The sequence below is a fragment of the Oncorhynchus mykiss genome, chromosome 22 (assembly GCF_057628025.1).
Source record: "Oncorhynchus mykiss isolate SJ-2025 chromosome 22, ASM5762802v1, whole genome shotgun sequence".
Taxonomy (NCBI): domain Eukaryota; kingdom Metazoa; phylum Chordata; class Actinopteri; order Salmoniformes; family Salmonidae; genus Oncorhynchus; species Oncorhynchus mykiss.
In genome coordinates this window covers 57,598,974-57,621,754 of record NC_143043.1, presented here as the reverse complement: position 1 = coordinate 57,621,754, position 22,781 = coordinate 57,598,974, and the positions used below count along the sequence as shown (strand labels likewise).

General features: G+C 41.7%; 1 protein-coding gene across 2 annotated transcripts in view; it reads right to left on the bottom strand.

The window, feature by feature from the left end:
* Nucleotides 1-21,021, bottom strand: part of LOC110501989 (collagen alpha-2(VI) chain) — a 36,010-nt gene extending 14,989 nt beyond the window's left edge. For both annotated transcript variants that reach the window (XR_016490713.1, XM_036959529.2), the window contains exons 1-21: nt 20,908-21,021; nt 12,980-13,199; nt 11,544-11,831; nt 11,181-11,344; nt 10,964-11,081; nt 10,503-10,588; nt 10,030-10,050; nt 9,826-9,891; nt 9,645-9,698; nt 9,450-9,494; nt 9,334-9,360; nt 9,184-9,210; nt 9,007-9,051; nt 8,242-8,295; nt 7,972-8,034; nt 7,385-7,447; nt 7,149-7,202; nt 4,697-4,732; nt 4,526-4,588; nt 4,075-4,137; nt 3,705-3,767 (exon numbers count right to left, since the gene is read on the bottom strand). Coding sequence is in view for 1 of the 2 variants with exons in the window: in XM_036959529.2 (XP_036815424.2) it covers nt 3,705-3,767; nt 4,075-4,137; nt 4,526-4,588; nt 4,697-4,732; nt 7,149-7,202; nt 7,385-7,447; nt 7,972-8,034; nt 8,242-8,295; nt 9,007-9,051; nt 9,184-9,210; nt 9,334-9,360; nt 9,450-9,494; nt 9,645-9,698; nt 9,826-9,891; nt 10,030-10,050; nt 10,503-10,588; nt 10,964-11,081; nt 11,181-11,344; nt 11,544-11,831; nt 12,980-13,181 (1,602 nt within the window). In the remaining variant the exon portion in view is untranslated. The remainder of the gene's footprint in view (nt 1-3,704; nt 3,768-4,074; nt 4,138-4,525; nt 4,589-4,696; nt 4,733-7,148; nt 7,203-7,384; nt 7,448-7,971; nt 8,035-8,241; nt 8,296-9,006; nt 9,052-9,183; nt 9,211-9,333; nt 9,361-9,449; nt 9,495-9,644; nt 9,699-9,825; nt 9,892-10,029; nt 10,051-10,502; nt 10,589-10,963; nt 11,082-11,180; nt 11,345-11,543; nt 11,832-12,979; nt 13,200-20,907) is intronic.
* Between the last annotated feature and the right edge of the window lie 1,760 nt (nt 21,022-22,781).

Below are 22,781 nucleotides of genomic sequence, written 5' to 3'. Positions count from 1 at the left end.
CAAGTAGTAGTATTAGAAGTAGACTAGTAGTAGTAGCACTAGTAGTAGTAGAAGTAGGCCAGTAATAGTAGTAGTAGTAGTAGTAGAAGTAGTAGTAGTAGTAGGAGTATTAGAAGTAGAAGTAGTGGTAGAAGTAGACTAGTAGTAGTAGTAGTAGTAGTAGTAGTAGACCAGTAGTAGTAGTAGTAGTAGTAGTAGAAGTAGTAGTAGACTAGTAGTAGTAGCAGTAGTAGAAGTAGTAGTAGTTCTAGTAGTAGAAGTAGACTAGTAGTAGTAGTAATAGAAGTAGACTAGTAGTAGTAGTAGAAGTGGTAGGAGTAAGAGTAGACATAGACTAGTAGTAGTAGTAGTAGACTAGTAGCAGTAGAAGTAGTAGTAGTACTACTAGTAGTAGTAGTAGTAGTAGTAGAAGTAGACTAGTAGTAGTAGAAGTAGGAGAACTAGACCAGTAGTAGTAGTACTAGTAGTAGTAGTAGTAGTACTACTAATAGTAGTAGTAGTAGTAGCATAGAGTAGAGTGATAGAAGTAGACCAGTAGTAGCAGAAGTAGGATAGTAGTACTAGTAGTAGTAGTAGAAGTAGAAGTAGTAGTAGTAGAAATAGAGGTAGAAGTAGACTAGTAGTAGTAGTAGACCAGTAGTAGTAATACTAGTACTAGAAGTAGTAGCAGTAGTAGTAGAAGTGGTGGTAATAGTAGTAGTAATAGTAGTAGTAGTTGTAGTAGAAGTAGACTAGTAGTAGTAGTAGTAGAAGTAGTAGTAGTAGAAGTAGTAGACTAGTAGTAGTAGCAGTAGTAGTCGAAGAAGTAGTAGTATTAGAGGTATTAGTAGTAGTAGTAGTAGTAGTAGTAGTAGTAGTAGTAGAAGTAGTAGAAGTAGACTAGTAGTAGTAGTAGTAGTAGATCAGTAGGTGTAGTACTAGTAATAGTAGTAGTACTAGTAGTAGTAGTAGTAGTAGTAGTAGAAGTAGACTAGTAGTAGTAGTTGTAGAAGTAGTAGTAGTAGATCAATAGTAATAGTAGTAGCAGTAGACTAGTAGAAGTAGACCAGTAGTAGTAGTTGTAGTAGAAGTAGACTACTAGTAGTAGTAGAAGTAGTAGTAGTAGTAGATCAGTAGTAGTAGTAGTAGTAGACTTGTAGAAGTAGACCAGTAGTCGTAGTAGTAGAAGTAGAAGTAGACCAGTAGAAGTAGTAGTAGTAGTAGTAGAAGTAGGAGTAGACCAGTAGTAGTAGTAGTAGTAGGAGAAGTAGACCAGTAGTAGTAGTTGTTGTAGTAGTAGTAGAAGTAGACCAGTAGTAGTAGAAGTAGAAGTAGACCAGTAATAGTTGTAGTAGTAGTAGTAGTAGTAAAAGGAGACGAGTAGTAGCAGTAGTAGTATTAGTAGTAGACCAGTAGTAGTAGTAGTAGTAGTAGTAGTAGTAGTAGTAGTAGACTAGTAGTAGTAGAAGTAGACCAGTAGTAGTAGTAGTAGTAGTAGTAGTAGTAGACTAGTAGTAGTAGAAGAATGGTAGTAGTAGAAGTAGACTAGTAATAGTAGTAGAAGTAGTATAAATAAAGTTGTAGTAAACAATACGATCAGAACAGGAGGACATCTTAGAGTACATTGGTAGTATAGTAGTAGTAGTAAACTAGTAGTTGACTAGTAGTAGGAGTAGTAACATTAGTAGTAGTAACAGTAGTAGTAGCAACATTAGTAGTAGTACTACTAGTAGTAGTAGTATCAGTAGTAACAGTAATATTGGTATAGTAGTAACATTAGTAACTTTAGTAGTGGTACTAGTAGAGTAGTAGCACTAGTAATAGTAGTTGGGTAGTGGTAGTAATAGCAACTGTAGCGTTGTAGTTGTAGTAGTAGTAACAGTAGTATTAGTGTAGTAGTAGCAGTAGTAACAGTAGTTGGCTAGTGTTAGTAATAGCAGCTGTAGAGTTGTAGTTGTAGAAGAGCAGTAGCAGCAGTATTAGCAGTAGACTAGTAGTATTATTAGTCGTGGGAGCAGTAGAGTAGTAGCAATAGTACCAATATTAGTAGTGTAGTACTAGAGTAGTAGTAGTACATAAGTAGTGTAGTAGTATCATAGTAGTAGTAGTAGTAGTGGTAGTATACTAGTAGTATTGTAGTAGTCGTAGTAGTAGTTGTAATAGTAGTATAGTAGTAGTAGCAGTAGCGGTAGAGTAGTGTGCAGTAGTAGAGTATTAGTATTATTATTAGTAGAAATAGCAGTAGTACTAGTGGAGAAGTAGTAGTAGTTGTAGTGGTAGTGGTAGTAACAGTAGTAGAGTTGTAGTCTCAGAAGTAATAGTAGTTGTTGTCGAGTAGATTTAGTAGTATATTATTATTAGTAGTAGTAGTAGTAAAGTGGTAGGAGTAGCATTAGTCACCAGTAGATTAGTAACAGCAGTAGTAGTAGTAGAGTTGTATTAGTAGTGTAATACTAGAGTACATTAGTAGGTTGTAGTAGTAGGAATAGTAGTAGTAGTTATTAGTAGTATTTCAGTAGGCATCATAGTAGTGGTAGTTGTAGAGTATTAGTAAAGTAGTTGTAGCAGTGGAGTTGTGGTAGAGCAGTATCAGTATTAGTAGTAACAGTAGTAGAGTAGCAGTAGTAGTAGCAGCGTAGTAGCAGTTGTATTAGTGGTAGTAGTAGTAGTAGTAGTAGTAGTGGAGTAGTAGTAGTAACAGTAGTTGTAGTAGTCGTCATAGAAGTAGTATTGTAGCAGTAGCTACAGTAGTAGTAGTAGAGTAGTAGTAGTAGTAGTAGTAGTTTCGTAGCAGTGGCAATAGAAGTAGCAGTAGCAGATTAGTAGTTTAGTAGTGACAATACAATACAATAGTAGAGTAGCAATAGTAGTAGCAGTAGCAGATTAGTAGTTTAGTATGGACAATACAACAACATTAGTAGTAGCAGTATAGTATAAGCATTAGCAGATTAGTAGATTAGTAGTGACAATACAATAACAATTGTAGTAGCAGTAGAGTAGTATAAGCAGTAGCAGTAGCAGATTAGTAGATTAGTAGTTTATTAGATTAGCAGATTAGCAGTTTATTAGATTAGCAGATTAGGAGATTAGTAGTTTATTAGATTAGCAAATTAGTAGATTAGTAGTTTATTAGATTAGCAGATTAGCAAATTAGCAGATTAGCAGATAAAAAGATTAGCAGATTAGTAGATTAGCAGATTAGTAGTTTATTAGATTAGCAGATTAGTAGTTTATTAGATTAGCAGATTAGTAGATTAGTAGATTATTAGATTAGCAGATTAGTAGATTAGTAGATTAGCAGATTAGTAGATTGGTAGTTTATTAGATTAGCAGATTAGTAGTTTATTAGATTAGCAGATTAGTAGATTAGCAGATTAGTAGATTGGTAGTTTATTAGATTAGCAGATTAGTAGTTTATTAGATTAGCAGATTAGTAGATTAGCAGATTAGTAGATTCGCAGATTAGTAGATCAGTAGTTTATTAGATTAGCAGATTAGTCGATTAGTAGTTTATTAGATTAGCAGATTAGTAGATTAGTAGTTTATTAGATTAGCAGATTAGTAGATTAGTAGTTTATTAGATTAGCAGATTAGTAGTTTATTAGATTAGCAGATAAATAGATTATTAGATTAGTAGATTAGCAGTGACAATATATTAACAATAGTAGAGTAGGAGTCGTAGAGTAGTATTTCTAGTAGAAGCATTAGTAATAGTAGCAACATACGATCTGTCCATCTGGCCCATTATCTCCTTGATGTCCTCTTGGACCGGGCAGCCCTGGACCTCCCTAAACAAACAGAGGGAGGACACACACACACACACACACACACACACACACACACACACACACACACACACACACACACACACACACACACACACACACACACACACACACACACACACACACACACACACACACACACACACACACACACACGCAATGTTCTATGAAAGAAGGAGTGTACTGTATTTTAGTGGAGAAACTCCCCATGTTGTCTGTTTCCCTGAGAGTTACTGCTGAATCATGTCCCCAGAATGCAATGCAAAATTATCCTCTGCTCCCCCACCATTAGAGGTTAAGCTTCTCTGACCTTAGATCCTTTGGGGCCGAGATCCCCATGAAGACCTGGCTTCCCCTGTAGACCAGGTTCACCCTGGGAATGGCAGAATACATGTTAGCCTTTGTTTGACCTCACAATATTCATGGTCAAATATTTACACAAACAGACATCATATTTTCAGTCAGCCATTGTTCTTCTTATGGGCAGTTTGCCTGGAATGTGTCTGAATGCCGCAGGAACTGAAACAGACGGTATTTCATCTATTGGTATTACAGCATGGACACTCTTGGAAATGAAGGTTCCCATGGGAGAAGCCTTTTTAAGAACCCTTTTGGGTTCCATGTAGGATATCTAGAAGCTATTAGGATGTAGGTGGAAGAAACATTTCTAAGACTGTAGCATAACATTCCTATGTAATATCTACTGTATCACACAACTCTGTAGGCATAGCAGAAGCTTAGAGGTGTGAACGGTGACGGACCTTGCCTCCTTTAGGTCCGCCTGGTCCGTTAAGTCCCTTAATTCCAGGGTCTCCTGGACGCCCCTAACGACAGACATATAAACAATATTTATTGTTTGACAAAGGTCATCCCTTTGCATTTAATATTTAACTTATCATTTCAGAATGGATCACTTAGCCAAGTTTGCGTACAGGTTGGCTTTTTGGTCCCGGTTCACCGTTGAGTCCCTGAAAGAATTAGGAATCAGTTAGTTTAGAATGAAGAAATACAGCACTACTGAACTACAGCACTACTGAACTAATGAACTACAGCACTACTGCACTACAGCACTACAGCACTACAGCACTACTGAACTACAGCACTACTGAACTACAGCACTACTGAACAACAGCACTACTGAACTACCTAACTACAGCACTACTGAACTACAGCACTACTGAACTACAGCACTACAGCACTACAGCACTACTGAATTACTGAACTACAGCACTACTGAACAACAGCACTACTGAACTACCTAACTACAGCACTACTGAACTACAGCACTACTGAACTACAGCACTACTGAACTACAGCACTACAGCACTACAGCACTACAGCACTACTGAACTACAGCACTACTGAACTACAGCACTACTGAACAACAGCACTACTGAACTACCTAACTACAGCACTACTGAACTACAGCACTACTGAACTACAGCACTACTGAACTACAGCACTACAGCACTACAGCACTACTGAATTACTGAACTACAGCACTACTGAACAACAGCACTACTGAACTACCTAACTACAGCACTACTGAACTACAGCACTACTGAACTAAAGCACTACTGAACTAAAGCACTACTGAACAACAGCACTACTGAACTACAGCACTACTGAACTAAAGCACTACTGAACTACAGCACTACAGCACTACTGAACTACTGAACTACAGCACTACTGAACTAAAGCACTACTGAACTACAGCACTACTGAACTAAAGCACTACAGCACTACAGCACTACTGAATTACTGAACTACAGCACTACTGAACTAAAGCACTACAGCACTACAGCACTACTGAACTACTGAACTACAGCACTACTGAACTACAGCACTACTGAACTAAAGCACTACTGAACTACAGCACTACTGAACTACCTAACTACAGCACTACTGAACTACAGCACTACTGAACTACAGCACTACTGAACTAAAGCACTACTGAACTACAGCACTACAGCACTACAGCACTACTGAACTACTGAACTAAAGCACTACTGAACTACTGAACTACAGCACTACTGAACTACAGCACTACTGAACTAAAGCACTACTGAACTACAGCACTACTGAACTACTGAACTACGGCACTACTGAACTACAGCATTACTGAACTACAGCACTACTGAACTACTGAACTAGTGAACTACAGCACTACTGAACTACTGAACTAGTGAACTACAGCACTACAACACTACTGAACTACTGCACTACTGAACTACAACACTACTGAACTACAGCACTACTGAACTACAGCACTACTGAACTACAACACTACTGAACTACTGAACTACAGCACTACTGAACTATAGCACTACTGAACTACAACACTACTGAACTACAGCACTACTGAACTACAACACTACTGAACTACAGCACTACTGAACTACTGAACTACTGAACTACAGCACTACTGAACAACTGAACTACTGAACTATAGCACTACTGAACTACAACACTACTGAACTACTGAACTACAACACTACTGAACTACTGAACTACTGAACTACTGAACTACAGCACTACTGAACTACAGCTCTACTGAACTACAGCACTACTGAACTACAGTACTACAGCACTACTGAACTACAGCACTACAACACTACTGAACTACAGTACTACAGCACTACTGAACTACAGCACTACAACACTACTGAACTACAGTACTACAGCACTACTGAACTACTGAACTACTGAACTACTGAACTACAGCACTACTGAACTACAGCTCTACTGAACTACAGCACTACTGAACTACAGTACTACAGCACTACTGAACTACTGAACTACTGAACTACTGAACTACAGCTCTACTGCACTACTGAACTACTGAACTACAGTACTACTGAACTACAGCACTACTGAACTACTGAACTACAGCACTACTGAACTACAACACTACAGCACTACTGAACTACTGAACTACAGCACTACTGAACTACAGCACTACAACACTACTGAACTACAGTACTGCAGCACTACAGCACTACAGCACTACTGAACTACAGCACTACTGAACTACAGCACTACTGAACTACAGCACTACAACACTACTGAACTACAGCTCTACTGAACTACTGCACTACAGCACTACTGAACTACAGCACTACAGCACTACTGAACTACAGCTCTACTGAACTACAGCACTACTGAACTACAGCACTACTGAACTACAGCACTACAGCATTACTGAACTACAGCTCTACTGAACTATAGCACTACTGAACTACAGCACTACTGAACTATAGCACTACTGAACTACTGAACTACAGTACTACTGAACTAATGAACTACTGAACTACTCAACTACTGAACTACTCAACTACTGAACGGTTAATGACAAGGATAGCCAGGTCTATGTAAGTCACTCACTGGTATTCCCTTCCTTCCTGGTGAGCCTGGAATCCCAGGACTTCCTGGATAACTCTGAAAGGAAGAGGAAAGATTAGATGATTTATCAATGTGATAACAAGTGGCTCTTCACGCTGTCTTCCGAGAGAGAATCCTTCTTGAGCTGTGATGTCGTTAGCTAGTGCACATTAAATCTGCATGATTGTCTTGTTTCTGTTAGGTCCAGGTAAGAGTGTGTTATGATGTCGTTACTGTACCGGTGGTCCAGCTTCTCCAAGAGGGCCAGTGGGACCTGGCTTTCCGTTATGACCAGGGTCTCCCTAGGAATATCAGCATCACACATTAAACACACTAGTCTATAAAACACTGTACATAAACTAGGTTTAGTAAACCCACTAGTCTATAAAACACTGTACATAAACTAGGTTTAGTAAACCCACTAGTCTATAAAACACTGTACATAAACTAGGTTTAGTAAACCCACTAGTCTATAAAACACTGTACATAAACTAGGTTTAGTAAACACACTGGTCTATAAAACACTGTACATAAACTAGGTTTAGTAAACCCACTAGTCTATAAAACACTGTACATAAACTAGGTTTAGTAAACCCACTAGTCTATAAAACACTGTACATAAACTAGGTTTAGTAAACCCACTAGTCTATAAAACACTGTACATAAACTAGGTTTAGTAAACCCACTAGTCTATAAAACACTGTACATAAACTAGGTTTAGTAAACCCACTAGTCTATAAAACACTGTACATAAACTGAGTCTGGAGTTTCTGTAGTACAGAAGGTATTGTAGTAGCCTTGACAGACTGAAGGTTCTCTCAGGTACCTTCTCTCCATTGTCACCGGCCAGTCCCATATCACCAGCACTTCCTGGATAACCATCTGGGCCCTTTCAAAAAACATCAGAGACAATTACTTTTTAGCACAAAATTTTACTGCATTCATTATTGTGTTTGTGTGTGTGTGTGTGTGTGTGTGTGTGTGTGTGTGTGTGTGTGTGTGTGTGTGTGTGTGTGTGTGTGTGTGTGTGTGTGTGTGTGTGTGTGTGTGTGTGTGTGTGTGTGTGTGTGTGTGTGTAGGACAACGTTTTACTGACCCTTTCTCCTGGATCTCCTTTACAACCATAAGTTCCGATTCGACCAATTTTACCCTGAGAATTAACACAGAAAAGATTCCTATTAGGTTCAACATGATTCAACACTCCTGTATAGACCCAATGGGCCTGTACCAGTGTGCCAGGTCAGTGGTCATCTTCATTGAGTTGAAAGCTCGTGTTTCAGTCTCAGGGCTCCCCTTGGCTTGTGTTTCAGTCTCAGGGCTCCCCTTGGCTCCTGTTTCAGTCTCAGGGCTCCCCTTGGCTCGTGTTTCAGTCTCAGGGCTCCCCTTGGCTCCTGTTACAGTCTCAGGGCTCCCCTTGGCTCCTGTTTCAGTCTCAGGGCTCCCCTTGGCTCCTGTTACAGTCTCAGGGCTCCCATTGGCTCCTGTTACAGTCTCAGGGCTCCCCTTGGCTCCTGTTACAGTCTCAGGGCTCCCCTTGGCTCCTGTTACAGTCTCAGGGCTCCCCTTGGCTCCTGTTACAGTCTCAGGGCTCCCCTTGGCTCCTGTTACAGTCTCAGGGCTCCCCTTGGCTCCTGTTACAGTCTCAGGGCTCCCATTGGCTCCTGTTACAGTCTCAGGGCTCCCCTTGGCTCCTGTTACAGTCTCAGGGCTCCCCTTGGCTCCTGTTACAGTCTCAGGGCTCCCCTTGGCTCCTGTTACAGTCTCAGGGCTCCCCTTGGCTCCTGTTACAGTCTCAGGGCTCCCCTTGGCTCCTGTTACAGTTCAAGGGAAAGCGTTGCAGCACCTAGTTTTGGTCTCTTACCTTCTGCCCATCCGTTCCATTCCTGCCGTGTCCTCCCGACGCTCCCTGGTGATTGAGAGGTCATTCAGAGTTGTGTTAAAGATGAAAGTAAGCATATCCAGCGAGACATAACTAAATGGTGTAGCTGTACACACACAGAACGTACTGTATACTGTCAGAGTCAATCATGTAGTTTACCTTGGCTCCATCTGATCCAAATTCACCCTGGGGAAAGATGAAATCCATTCATCAAATAATGTCTCGTTTAAAAACATTGATTAAAAAAAAACATGTCTCATGTAAGATTTACACATGATATTTACTAGAATAATGTTTAGTTCTTCTTACCTTTTCACCTTTCAGACCAATCGCACCCTAAACAGAAGCAAATAGAAGACGGGTTGTTAAAATAGTCAGGATACACTGTGAGGTGAATATCAGTATTGGTTAGAGAGGACACCAACCTTGTGACCTGCGGGACCGATTGCGCCTTCAATACCAGAGTCCCCCTGTGGCACAAATAATAACAACATTATCATCTACATTCTGTGGAAGAAAATATGTTATTTCAACAACAACAACAAAATGGAAATATATGTATATATATAAATGTCTAGGTTCTCTTGTCAGTGTTTCCGTGGTCAGAACGCCCAGTCCACCTGTTTGCCCTTGGTCCCTTTAGCGCCAGCAAGTCCAACTCCTCCTTTCGTTCCCTAAAATAAACAGATACTTTAAAATAAACATAAACAACAAACTGTTCATAAAACAAACATGAATAAACAACATTTCATTCTTGCAAATATCTCAGATGTTTTACTTATTATTAACAAAGGAGCTCACTTTTAGTCCTCGGTTTCCCTTCAGACCAGGGGGGCCTGGAAGCTCCAGACACTGGAGTTTGGAGCACTGGAGTAATGATGGATTAAAAACTTTGTGAACGAAACAACATTTCACACCAGGAAAATGAAGATCATTTTGATAGAGAGGCTTAGAAGCGTCACGTTACAGATTCTGACTCCCTCCCTGAGAATAACTCTTAGTTACCTGCAAATAGGCTTGATATTTCTGTAGAGAAGAACCAACAAAAAGACCTCAATAAAAAAATTATTTGGGGGGGGGGGACAATGGTACCAAAAATAGAATATTAAATGGAATATCTAGGGCTGTCAGGGTTATTCAGTTAACTCGTTAACTTTGTCATTTCAGCACAGATTAATCACACTGTCTGAAAGCGTTGAAAATACATCTATACAACTCAAATCTACAATGCTACCTAACAAGTTGACTTAGGTTAAATAAAGTGGGATAACCCAATTTTCCTACTTATAGACAAAAATCAAGATGTCAATATTTTTTATGTTTTTTTTAAATGAAAAATCGTACAATTATAACTCATTTTGAGCAAATTCTGAATTTGCGATTTAATTGCAAATCGTTTGACAGCCCTAGATAAATGGTAATAGAAAATGCTTCAGACATGAATATTCAAAGCTGGATAAAACACTACATATAATCACCATAGCGTTGATAATTTGGTTGATGGATGATGTGACTATTTTCCCAGTGGGGGCGTCACATGGTGGACTGTGACAGGTGTTAAGGTCTGGGTTGAGCAGGCACAGTGAAGTAGAGGCAGAAAACAAAAGGACATTTTTCAACATTTATTTAGTTTCAAACACATTCCAGTTCCCATTTTTTTGTTCAATGTTTTTGTTTCTATAAATATAATATGCTAGTTTAAATCAGACCAACAAACAAAACAATCCAAGAAAATGTAAAGGGGTACAGGAAGTGATGCAGCCCAAGAGGTAGACGTCCATTTTCTCAACTTCTCCATAGCTCAAACAATTCCATTATCCACAAAGCAGTCACATGCTAAAAACCCTGGGCTCCACCATGCCTCTGGACTATAAATACACAGAGTTAGAATCACATGTACTGTCAAGTAACCAATGAAATGACTTGTTAGGTTAAACACCTGTGACATTGACAGCCATGTAGTTGGAACGGTAGACCCCCGCAGGCGAGCTAGCGATCAGATTCATCCCTGCTTCCTCCACCACCTTGGAGGCAGCTACTGAGAACAGGCTGATGCGCTGGTCAAATCAAATAAACAATCTCAGGAGATGAATGACAGTAACATCACTGATTAAAAGGCTAAAAACAAAACCCTCTACTGTGTCTGTCCCTCTTACCTGGTCTCTAGCCCGTTCTGCAGACACCTTGATCCCCCCACAGGGGGCGCCAGTCACATGGCCGTCAGTGACCACCACAGCGAAGCGGACAGAGTTGTGTCCCCGGAGGTCGTGGCGCTGCATCTCCTCGGTCATCTTGTCCAGGGCACAGTCAGTGTAGGTACCTCAAATCAAATCAACGTTTATCTGTCATATGCCCAGGATACACAGTACTATACAGATCAATGACATGCTGACTAACAGGCTCTCAACACATTAGAGTACAGATCAATGACATCCCGGAGTCACATATTCAATGGAAGAAAACAATGGAAGGCTAGATCCATGAAGAAGAAGCATGCAAATGAGTCTTGGCGATCTTACCTTTACCCAGGTAAGACTTTAACCAGTCAATACCATCCATTTTCCTGACAAAGTTTTCTCTGCTGGTGATCTCACTGATGAGCTCCTGTGTCTGGGAGAAGTGGAGTCCCCCCAGCAACCAGCTGATTTTCACCTGTCTGTTGTACACCTCCTCCCGGAGCCTCAGGGCAAACTCCCTCGTCCAATCTGCCACCTTCTTCACCAGGCTTCCTGGAGGGGGCTGCTGCAGGGCGATGCTCTCAGAGGAGTCCATCACGAAGTACAAGTCAATGGGACACTCAGTCACTTCTGCAGGAAGACAGAGGACATCATATTATCTGTTTCCCAAATGGCACCCTATTCAATACATAGTGCACTGCTTTTGAAGTACAGGTCAATGGGACACTCAGTCACTTCTACAGGAAGACAGGACATCTACTTCCTGTATATAGCCATGTTATTACCTGGTACTTCCTGTATATAGCCATGTTATTACCTGGTTCTTCCTGTCCATAGCCATGCTATTACCAGGTACTTCCTGTATATAGCCATGTTATTACCTGGTACTTCCTGTATATAGCCATGTTATTACCTGGTACTTCCTGTATATAGCCATGTTATTACCTGGTACTTCCTGTATATAGCCATGTTATTACCTAGTACTTCCTGTATATAGCCATGTTATTACCTGGTTCTTCCTGTCCATAGCCATGCTATTACCAGGTACTTCCTGTATATAGCCATGTTATTACCTGGTACTTCCTGTACATAGCCATGCTGTTACCAGGTACTTCCTGTATATAGCCATGTTATTACCAGGTACTTCCTGTATATAGCCATGCTATTACCTGGTACTTCCTCTATATAACCATGCTATTACCTGGTTCTTCCTGTACATAGCCATGTTGTAATTTTTACTCTTTAATATTTTTTTAAAATTCAATTTGTATTTATTATTTGTGTCAATGTAGCCATGTTATAAATTTAAGATAGGATAGGTCGTAGACAAGGCTTTAAAAGACTTACCATCATAGGGGGATGGTCACAGACAGGGTTCTAAAAGACTTACTATCACAGGGGGATGGTCACAGACAGGGCTTTAAAAGACTTACCATCACAGGTGGATGGTCACAGACAGGGTTCTAAAAGACTTACTATCACAGGGGGATGGTCACAGACAGGGCTTTAAAAGACTTACCATCATAGGGGGATGGTCACAGACAGGGTTCTAAAAGACTTACCAATCACAGGGGGATGGTCACAGACAGGGCTCTAAAATACTTACCATCACAGGGGGATGGTCACAGACAGGGCTCTAAAATACTTACCATCACAGGGGGATGGTCACAGACAGGGCTCTAAAAGACTTACCATCACAGGGGGATGGTCACAGACAGGGCTCTAAAAGACTTACCATCACAGGGGGATGGTCACAGACAGGGCTCTAAAAGACTTACCTTCACAGGGGGATGGAGGAGGGGGTGGAGGATGGACATCTTCGTGGGTCCAATTGCGTATGATGGTGATGATTTCTGTGTGAGTGTGAGTGTGGGGTCCTGGTCCTTCGTGAATTTTTGGATCATTATGTGGGTCTAGTCTTCCAGGCTGTTGTGAAAGGGTCACTGCAAGGCAGCACATTAACACAGCCACTGATTTCATAGCCGTGTTCCTCCAGGCCTGGAGAAGGAGATAATAGAGAGGGAAGTTAGTTAAGACACAGATGTTTTTCATCTGACTGTAATGTTAAGACACAGATGTTTTTCATCTGACTGGAATGTCAAGACACAGATGTTTTTAATCTGACAGTAATGTTAAGACACAGATGTTTTTCATCTGACTGTAATGTCAAGACACAGATGTTTTTAATCTGACAGTAATGTTAAGACACAGATGTTTTTCATCTGACTGTAATGGTAAGACACAGATGTTTTTCATCTGACAGTAATGTTAAGACACAGATGTTTTTAATCTGACAGTAATGTTAAGACACAGATGTTTTTCATCTGACTGTAATGTTAAGACACAGATGTTTCTCATCTGACAGTAATGTTAAGACACAGATGTTTTTCATCTGACAGTAATGTTAAGACACAGATGTTTCTCATCTGACAGTAATGTTAAGACACATGTTTTTCATCTGACAGTAATGTTAAGACACAGATGTTTCTGTTAAGACACAGATGTTTCTCATCTGAGAGTAATGTTAAGACACAGATGTTTTTGTTAAAACACAGATGTTTCTCATCTGAGAGTAATGTTAAGACACAGATGTTTCTCATCTGAGAGTAATGTTAAGACACATATGTTTCTCATCTGACAGTAATGTTAAGACACAGATGTTTCTCATCTGAGAGTAATGTTAAGACACAGATGTTTCCAAGAGTGTGCGAAGCTGTTAACACTTTTGTGGTTACTACATGATTCCATATGTGTTATTTCACAGTGCATATAACATAGTGTATAACATAGGACATAGTGTCTATAATACTGTTAGGGGTTCTTCTACATAGAAGCTCTTAGTAAATCCCAGGTCATAGTGTCTATAATACTGTAAGGGGTTCTTCTACATAGAAGATACTAGGAAATCCAAGGTCATAGTGTCTGTTGTGATGTCTTCACTATTACTCTACAATGTAGAAAATAGTAAAAATAAAGAAAAACCCTTGAATGAGTATGTGTGTCCAAAATTTTGACTGGTACTGTAAGTATTCAGACCCTTTGCTATGAGATTTGAAATTGAGCTCAGGTGCAGTCTGATCATATTTGAGATGTTTCTACAACTTGATTGGAGTCCACCTGTAGTAAATTCAATTGGTTGGACATGATTTGGAAAGGCACACACCTGTCTATATAAGGTCCCACAGTTGACAGTGCATGTCAGACCAAAAACCAAGCCATGAGGTGGAAGGAAGGGTCCAGAGGTCCTCTGTGGAGATGGGAGAACCTTCCAGAAGTACAATCATCTCTGCAGCACTCCACTAATCAGGCCTTTATGGTAGAGTGGCCAGACGGAAGCCACTCCTCAGTAAAAGCCATGACAGCCCGCTTGGAGTTTGCCAGAAGGCACCTAAAGGACTCTCAGACCATGAGAAACAAGATTATCTGGTCTGATGAAACCACACTGGACTCTTTGGCCTAATGCCAAACGCCACATCTGGAGTAGACCTGCTGGCACCATCCCTACGGTGAAGCATGGTGGTGGAAGCATCATACTGTGGGGATGTTTTTCAGCGGCAGGGACTGGGAGACTAGTCAGGATTGAGGGAAAGATGAATTGAGCAAAGTACAGAGAGGTCCTTGATGAAAACCTTCTCCAGAGCACTCAGGACCTCAGACTGGGGCAAAGGTTCACCTTTCAACAGGACAACGACCCTAAGCACAGAGCCAAGACAACTCCGGAGTGGCTTCGGGACTAGTCTCTGAATGTCTTTGAGTGGCCCAGTAAGAGCCCGGACTTGAACCCGATCAAACGTCTTTGGAGAGCCCTGAAAATAGCTGTGCAGAGACACTCCCCATCCAACCTGACAGAGCTTGAGAGGATCTGCAGAGAAGAATGGGAGAAACTCCCCAAATACAGGTGTGCCAAGCTTGTATCGTCATAGCCAAGAAAAACTGAAGGCTGTGTAGAAGAACCCCTTACAGTATTATAGACACTATGACCTGGGACCTGCCTTACAGCGGCAGCGTAGCCTAGTAGTTAGAGATTTGGACTAGTAAGGGAAAGGTTGCAAGATCGAATCCCCGAAAAATATGTCGTTCTGCCCCTGAACCAGGCAGTTAACCCACTGTTCCCCTGAACAAGGCTGTTAACCCACTGTTCCCCTGAACAAGGCAGTTAATCCACTGTTCTCCTGAACCAGGCAGTTAACCCACTGTTCCCCTGAACAAGGCAGTTAACCCACTGTTCCCATGAACAAGGCAGTTAACCGACTGTTCCGCCAAAACCAGGCAGTTAACCCACTGTTCCCCTAAACCAGGCAGTTAACCCACTGTTCCCCTGAACAAGGCAGTTAACCCACTGTTCCCCTGAACAAAGCAGTTAACCCACTGTTCCCCTAAACCAGGCAGTTAACCCACTGTTCCCCTGAACCAGGCAGTTAACCCACTGTTCCCCTAAACCAGGCAGTTAACCCACTGTTCCCCTAAACCAGGCAGTTAACCCACTGTTCCCCTGAACAAGGCAGTTAACCCACTGTTCCCATGAACAAGGCAGTTAACCGACTGTTCCGCCAAAACCAGGCAGTTAACCCACTGTTCCCCTAAACCAGGCAGTTAACCCACTGTTCCCCTGAACAAGGCAGTTAACCCACTGTTCCCCTGAACAAAGCAGTTAACCCACTGTTCCCCTAAACCAGGCAGTTAACCCACTGTTCCCCTGAACCAGGCAGTTAACCCACTGTTCCCCTAAACCAGGCAGTTAACCCACTGTTCCCCTGAACAAGGCAGTTAACCCACTGTTCCCCTGAACCAGGCAGTTAACCCACTGTTCCCCTGAACCAGGCAGTTAACCCACTGTTCCCCTGAACCAGGCAGTTAACCCACTGTTCCCCTAAACCAGGCAGTTAACCCACTGTTCCCCTAAACCAGGCAGTTAACCCACTGTTCCCCTGAACCAGGCAGTTAACCCACTGTTCCCCTGAACCAGGCAGTTAACCCACTGTTCCCCTGAACAAGGCAGTTAACCCACTGTTCCCCTAAACCAGGCAGTTAACCCACTGTTCCCCTGAACAAGGCAGTTAACCCACTGTTCCCCTGAACCAGGCAGTTAACCCACTGTTCCCCTAAACCAGGCAGTTAACCCACTGTTCCCCTAAACCAGGCAGTTAACCCACTGTTCCCCTGAACAAGGCAGTTAACCCACTGTTCCCCTGAACAAGGCAGTTAACCCACTGTTCCCCTGAACAAGGCAGTTAACCCACTGTTCCCCTAAACCAGGCAGTTAACCCACTGTTCCCCTAAACCAGGCAGTTAACCCACTGTTCCCCTGAACAAGGCAGTTAACCCACTGTTCCCCTGAACAAGGCAGTTAACCCACTGTTCCCCTGAACAAGGCAGTTAACCCACTGTTCCCCTAAACCAGGCAGTTAACCCACTGTTCCCCTGAACCAGGCAGTTAACCCACTGTTCCCCTGAACCAGGCAGTTAACCCACTGTTCCCCTGAACAAGGCAGTTAACCCACTGTTCCCCTAAACCAGGCAGTTAACCCACTGTTCCCCTGAACAAGGCAGTTAACCCACTGTTCCCCTGAACCAGGCAGTTAACCCACTGTTCCCCTAAACCAGGCAGTTAACCCACTGTTCCCCTAAACCAGGCAGTTAACCCACTGTTCCCCTGAACAAGGCAGTTAACCCACTGTTCCCCTGAACAAGGCAGTTAACCCACTGTTCCCCTAAACCAGGCAGTTAACCCACTGTTCCCCTAAACCAGGCAGTTAACCCACTGTTCCCCTAAACCAGGCAGTTAACCCACTGTTCCCCTAAACCAGGCAGTTAACCCACTGTTCCCCTGAACAAGGCAGTTAACCCACTGTTCCCCTGAACCAGGCAGTTAACCCACTGTTCCCCTGAACAAGGCAGTTAACCCACTGTTCCCCTAAACCAGGCAGTTAACCCACTGTTCCCCTGAACAAGGCAGTTAACCCACTGTTCCCCTAAACCAGGCAGTTAACCCACTGTTCCCCTAAACCAGGCAGTTAACCCACTGTTCCCCTGAACAAGGCAGTTAACCCACTGTTCCCCTGAACAAGGCAGTTAACCCACTGTTCCCCTAAACCAGGCAGTTAACCCACTGTTCCCCTAAACCAGGCAGTTAACCCACTGTTCCCCTGAACAAGGCAGTTAACCCACTGTTCCCCTGAACAAGGCAGTTAACCCACTGTTCCCCGAAACCAGGCAGTTAACCCACTGTTCCCCTAAACCAGGCAGTTAACCCACTGTTCCCCTGAACAAGGCAGTTAACCCACTGTTCCCCTAAACCAGGCAGTTAACCCACTGTTCCCCTGAACAAGGCAGTTAACCCACTGTTCCCCTGAACAAGGCAGTTAACCCACTGTTCCCCTAAACCAGGCAGTTAACCCACTGTTCCCCTGAACAAGGCAGTTAACCCACTGTTCCCCTAAACCAGGCAGTTAACCCACTGTTCCCCTGAACAAGGCAGTTAACCCACTGTTCCCCTGAACCAGGCAGTTAACCCACTGTTCCCCTGAACAAGGCAGTTAACCCACTGTTCCCCTAAACCAGGCAGTTAACCCACTGTTCCCCTGAACAAGGCAGTTAACCCACTGTTCCCCTAAACCAGGCAGTTAACCCACTGTTCCCCTAAACCAGGCAGTTAACCCACTGTTCCCCTGAACAAGGCAGTTAACCCACTGTTCCCCTGAACAAGGCAGTTAACCCACTGTTCCCCTAAACCAGGCAGTTAACCCACTGTTCCCCTAAACCAGGCAGTTAACCCACTGTTCCCCTGAACAAGGCAGTTAACCCACTGTTCCCCTGAACAAGGCAGTTAACCCACTGTTCCCCTAAACCAAACAGTTAACCCACTGTTCCCCTAAACCAGGCAGTTAACCCACTGTTCCCCTGAACAAGGCAGTTAACCCACTGTTCCCCTGAACAAGGCAGTTAACCCACTGTTCCCCTAAACCAGGCAGTTAACCCACTGTTCCCCTAAACCAGGCAGTTAACCCACTGTTCCCCTGAACCAGGCAGTTAACCCACTGAATACTTGTGTAAATTTGCACAAAAAAAACAACAAAAAAAAAAAAAAAAAAAAAAAAATGTTTTTGCTTTGTCATTATGGGATACTATGTGTAGATTGATGAGGGATTAAAAAAATACATTTTTAAATAAGGCTGTAACATAACAAAATGTGGAAATAGTCAAGGGGTCTGAAAACTTTCCCAAGTCTATGTAGAGACAGAATTGTTTTGGATACAAACTATTATGACCCATCTATGAAAAGCTCTCACAAACACGTACAGTACATGTCATTTTTGCTCTTTGACCCTCACAAGCAACCGTATAGTTGTTAGAAGGTAAGGGGTTCTTCTGCATAGATCATAGTAAATCCCAGGACATAGCATCTATAATACTGTAAGGGGTTATTCTACATAGTAGACCATAGTAAATCCTAGGACATAGTGTCTATAATACTGTAAGGGGATCTTCTACATAGTAGACCATAGTAAATCCCAGGACATAGTGTCTATAATATTGTAAGGGGTTCTTCTACATAGTAGACCATAGTAAATCCTAGGACATAGTGTCTATAATACTGTAAGAGGATCTTCTACATAGTAGACCATAGTAAATCCCAGGACATAGTGTCTATAATACTGTAATAAGATCACATAGTTGCTGTCACAAACTCCAAACTCCACACAGTTATCACTGACTAGTTAGATATTAGTTTCCCACTCAGAAAACAATTTCTGTACTTACAACATTCTTATAAATTCATGATCAGGTTTTTGCTTGAAGGCCCATGTTTTTATTATTGATATTTGTCAATAAAACTCATGAATGAGTTTAGGGTTAACGCAACTGTTTATGTCCAATTATTTTGTGTTCTACTTGTAGCCCGGGTCGGGTTTAAGGTTTGGGTTAGGGCAGAGTTAAGATATAGGTTAAGATTAGGGTTAGGATTATGGTTAAGATAAGGATTAAGGTTAGGGTAGGGTTAAGGATCAAGGTTAGGGTAGGGTAGGGTTAAAATAAGGATTAAAGTTAGGGTTGGGGAAGAAGCTAAAATAAGGGTTAAGATTAGAGCTAGGGTAGGGTTTAGATAAGGGTTAAGATTAGGATTAAGATTAGGGCTAGGGTAGGGTTTAGATAAGGGTTAAGATTAGGATTAAGATTAGGGCTAGGGTAGGGTTTAGATAAGGGTTAAGATTAGGATTAAGATTAGGGCTAGGGTAGGGTTTAGATAAGGGTTAAGATTAGGATTAAGATTAGGGCTAGGGATAGGGTAGGGTTTAGATAAGGGTTAAGATTAGGATTAAGGTTAAGGGTAGGGTAAGGTTACGATACAGGTTAAGATTGGGGTTAGTGGATAATTAGTTGAAATGTTGGAATCTATGGACTCCCCTATAGACACCCTGGTTCGAATCCAGGCTGTATCACAACCGGCCGGGATTGGGAGTCCCATAGGGCGGCACACAATTGGCCCAGTATCATCCGGGTTTGGCTGGGGTAGGCCGTTATTGTAAATACAAATTTGTTCTTAACTAACTTTCCTAGTTAAGTAAAGGTAATATATATACAGTGTATATACAGTATATTTATATATATATATATATATATATATATATATATATATATATATATATATATATATATATATATATTAAAACATCTAAAAAACCATCTATTTGGGACTATCCAAATAAAGTGTTACCGAGATGACGGGATGTTATTTGCGTCAGCCCTCTGTTCTCTCCAGAGAACTGACACCCGGAGTCTAAACAGGAGAGCACTTTGGCTTTGTCCCAAACCCTATTCCCTATACAGTGCACTACTTTAGACCAGGGCCCATAGGGCTCTATGGAACAGGGTGCCATTTGGGATGTATAAATAGATCCCTCCAGTTTAGACCAATGATGCATTTGTATACTGTACATGTTTTAGACTCAGTATACTACTAGTGTACAGTGTACACTATCTCATCAAAAGTACACTGTACACCAGTAGTATAGTATCTCGTCAGAAGTAGTGCATTATATAGGAAGTAGGGTGTCATTTGGGACACAGCTATGAGGAAAGGACATTTCTCCAAACAGATAACCACTGTCAAAGCTAACTATTCTGTACATTAAACATGACATCTTTACAACTGTACAATTGTCATGACATAGTTAGAGACTTGTTGTGTAGCCTAACAACAAACATTCAATACTGTAGAATCTGCAGTAGCATCTGTTTTAAAGACAGAACCCTAACTGAGATGTACATTACCTTGAGAAGTAGGTTAGTTACTCTAGTATCACATTTTTTGTTGATTGATCAATTAATTCCGTATGCCTGGGAAATCAACTTTAAGTTGTATGACCAATAAGTGAGCCTACTTCTTCTAAGTGCATGCCAATGTATGGCTGTAGTTACTCAATTAATTGAATGTGCTCTACATCAAAGTGATCGTCCACAACGTGTTATTTATGCTAGATGCTTTTATCCTACGTGACTAATAGCCATGCGTGCACACATGCCTCAATGTTAAGTTTAAATCAACATACAGTACTTTCCGTAAACACAGCACTACTACTGATAAGTCACGTTGGAAAAGACTTTCCGAATGTGACGGCAGCAACGGTAACAAACATTAAGAGCCTTCGACACAATTCACAAAATTTGATCATGAAAATCCATAAAAACGTTCAAATATACTCACCCCAAATAATCGTCAAAGACCCAAAAGCAAAGACCCAAAAGTAAAGACCCAAAAGTAAAGACCCAAAAGCACAGACCCAAAAGCACACAAGTGGATTTACATCGAATTCCACCTAAGACGAACCCGAGGACAACCTAGCACCAAAGAATCCTACTGTATCTGCAAACACACACAGTTTATATGGGGGTCAATCTGGGGTCAGATATCTTCCATCTGGGTATTCTGACGGGTCTGGGCTGTGGTCAACAGTCTAGGAGGCAGAGGATGAGATTAAAATAGCTGAGATGAGATCATGAACTGGGCTGTGCTGAAGTCTGTGCTGTACTCATGGGCAGGGCTAGGAGCATAGAGATGCTTTAACGCTGTACCGGCTGTCGTCGGGAGAAGGAGAAGAGGACCAAAGAGCAGCGTGGTACGTATTCATAATAATTTTAATAAAGATGAATACTGGAACAAAAACAACAAACCGACAAATGAAACAGTCCTGTAAGGTGCAACAAAAACACTAAACAGAAAATAACTACCCACAACCCATAGTGGGAAAACAGGCTGCCTAAGTATGGTTCTCAATCAGAGACAACGATTGCCAGCTGCCTCTGATTGGGAACCATACCAGGCCATACACATAGAAATAGAAAACATAGAACACAAAATATAGAATGCCCACCCCAACTCACGCCCTGACCAAACTAAAATAGAGACATAAAAAAGGAACTAAGGTCAGGACGTGACTGTAGAATTCCATTCATTCCTACTGTGGAGTGGCTTAAAGCCTCTCACTGGCCAACACTTAGCAACAGCAATCTAGGGTTAATATGTGTAACCGAAGTGAAATGGCTAGCTAGTTAGCGTTGGTGCGCGCTAATAGCGTTTCAATCGGTGACGTCACTCGCCTTGAGACCTTGAAGTAGTGGTTCCCCTTGCTCTGCAAGGGCCGCGGCTTTTGTGGAGCGATGGGTAATGATACTTTGTGGGGAGGCAGTGTTTGATGTGTGCAGAGGGTCCCTGGTTCGAGCCCGGGTCGAGGCGAGGAGAGGGACGGAAGCTTAACTGTTACATATACATCATTGGTCACAACAGGTCTAAATATATGTGTCATTACAATATTATGACATGGTTATGACCGTGTCATGACATGGTTATGCCGCTAGGTGTCAAATAAAGGGTTAACATACAAATGGTACATTATGTTAACCCTGCTATGAACGTCATAAAAACAGGCTTGTTTGGAAAATGTGGAACACTGTGGGAAAGTTCTGCGTAACTTCTTAAAGAACAACATGTGAATACCAGACAACTCCCTGTAACTCATGTCTCTAATAATCCTCAGTAGGATCTGACCGAGAGCATTGCTGTAATGTAACAAATCTTTTGTGAAATTCTACAGAATCAGTTATTGGTTTGCTGGGAAGTCACAGTGGTTTATTCAATTCTGTGGTACGGAGTTAGGAGGCACAGGCAGGATATGTAATATCCCCTATGTAATATCCCCTATCTAATATCCCCTATGTAATATCCCCTATGTAATATCCCCTATCTAATATCCCCTATGTAATATCCCCTATGTAATATCCCCTATCTAATATCCCCTATGTAATATCCCCTATGTAATATCCCCTATCTAATATCTCCTATGTAATATCCCCTATTTGATATCCATCTCCTATCTAATATCCTATATTTAATATCCATCTCCTATCTAATATCCCCTATTTAATATCCCCTATGTAATATCCCCTATGTAATATCTCCTATGTAATATCCCCTATGTAATATCCCCTATGTAATATCCCCTATGTAATAATTCCTATGTAATATCCCCTATGTAATAATCGCCTATGTCAGGGGTGTCAAAGTCAAATGGACGGAGGGCC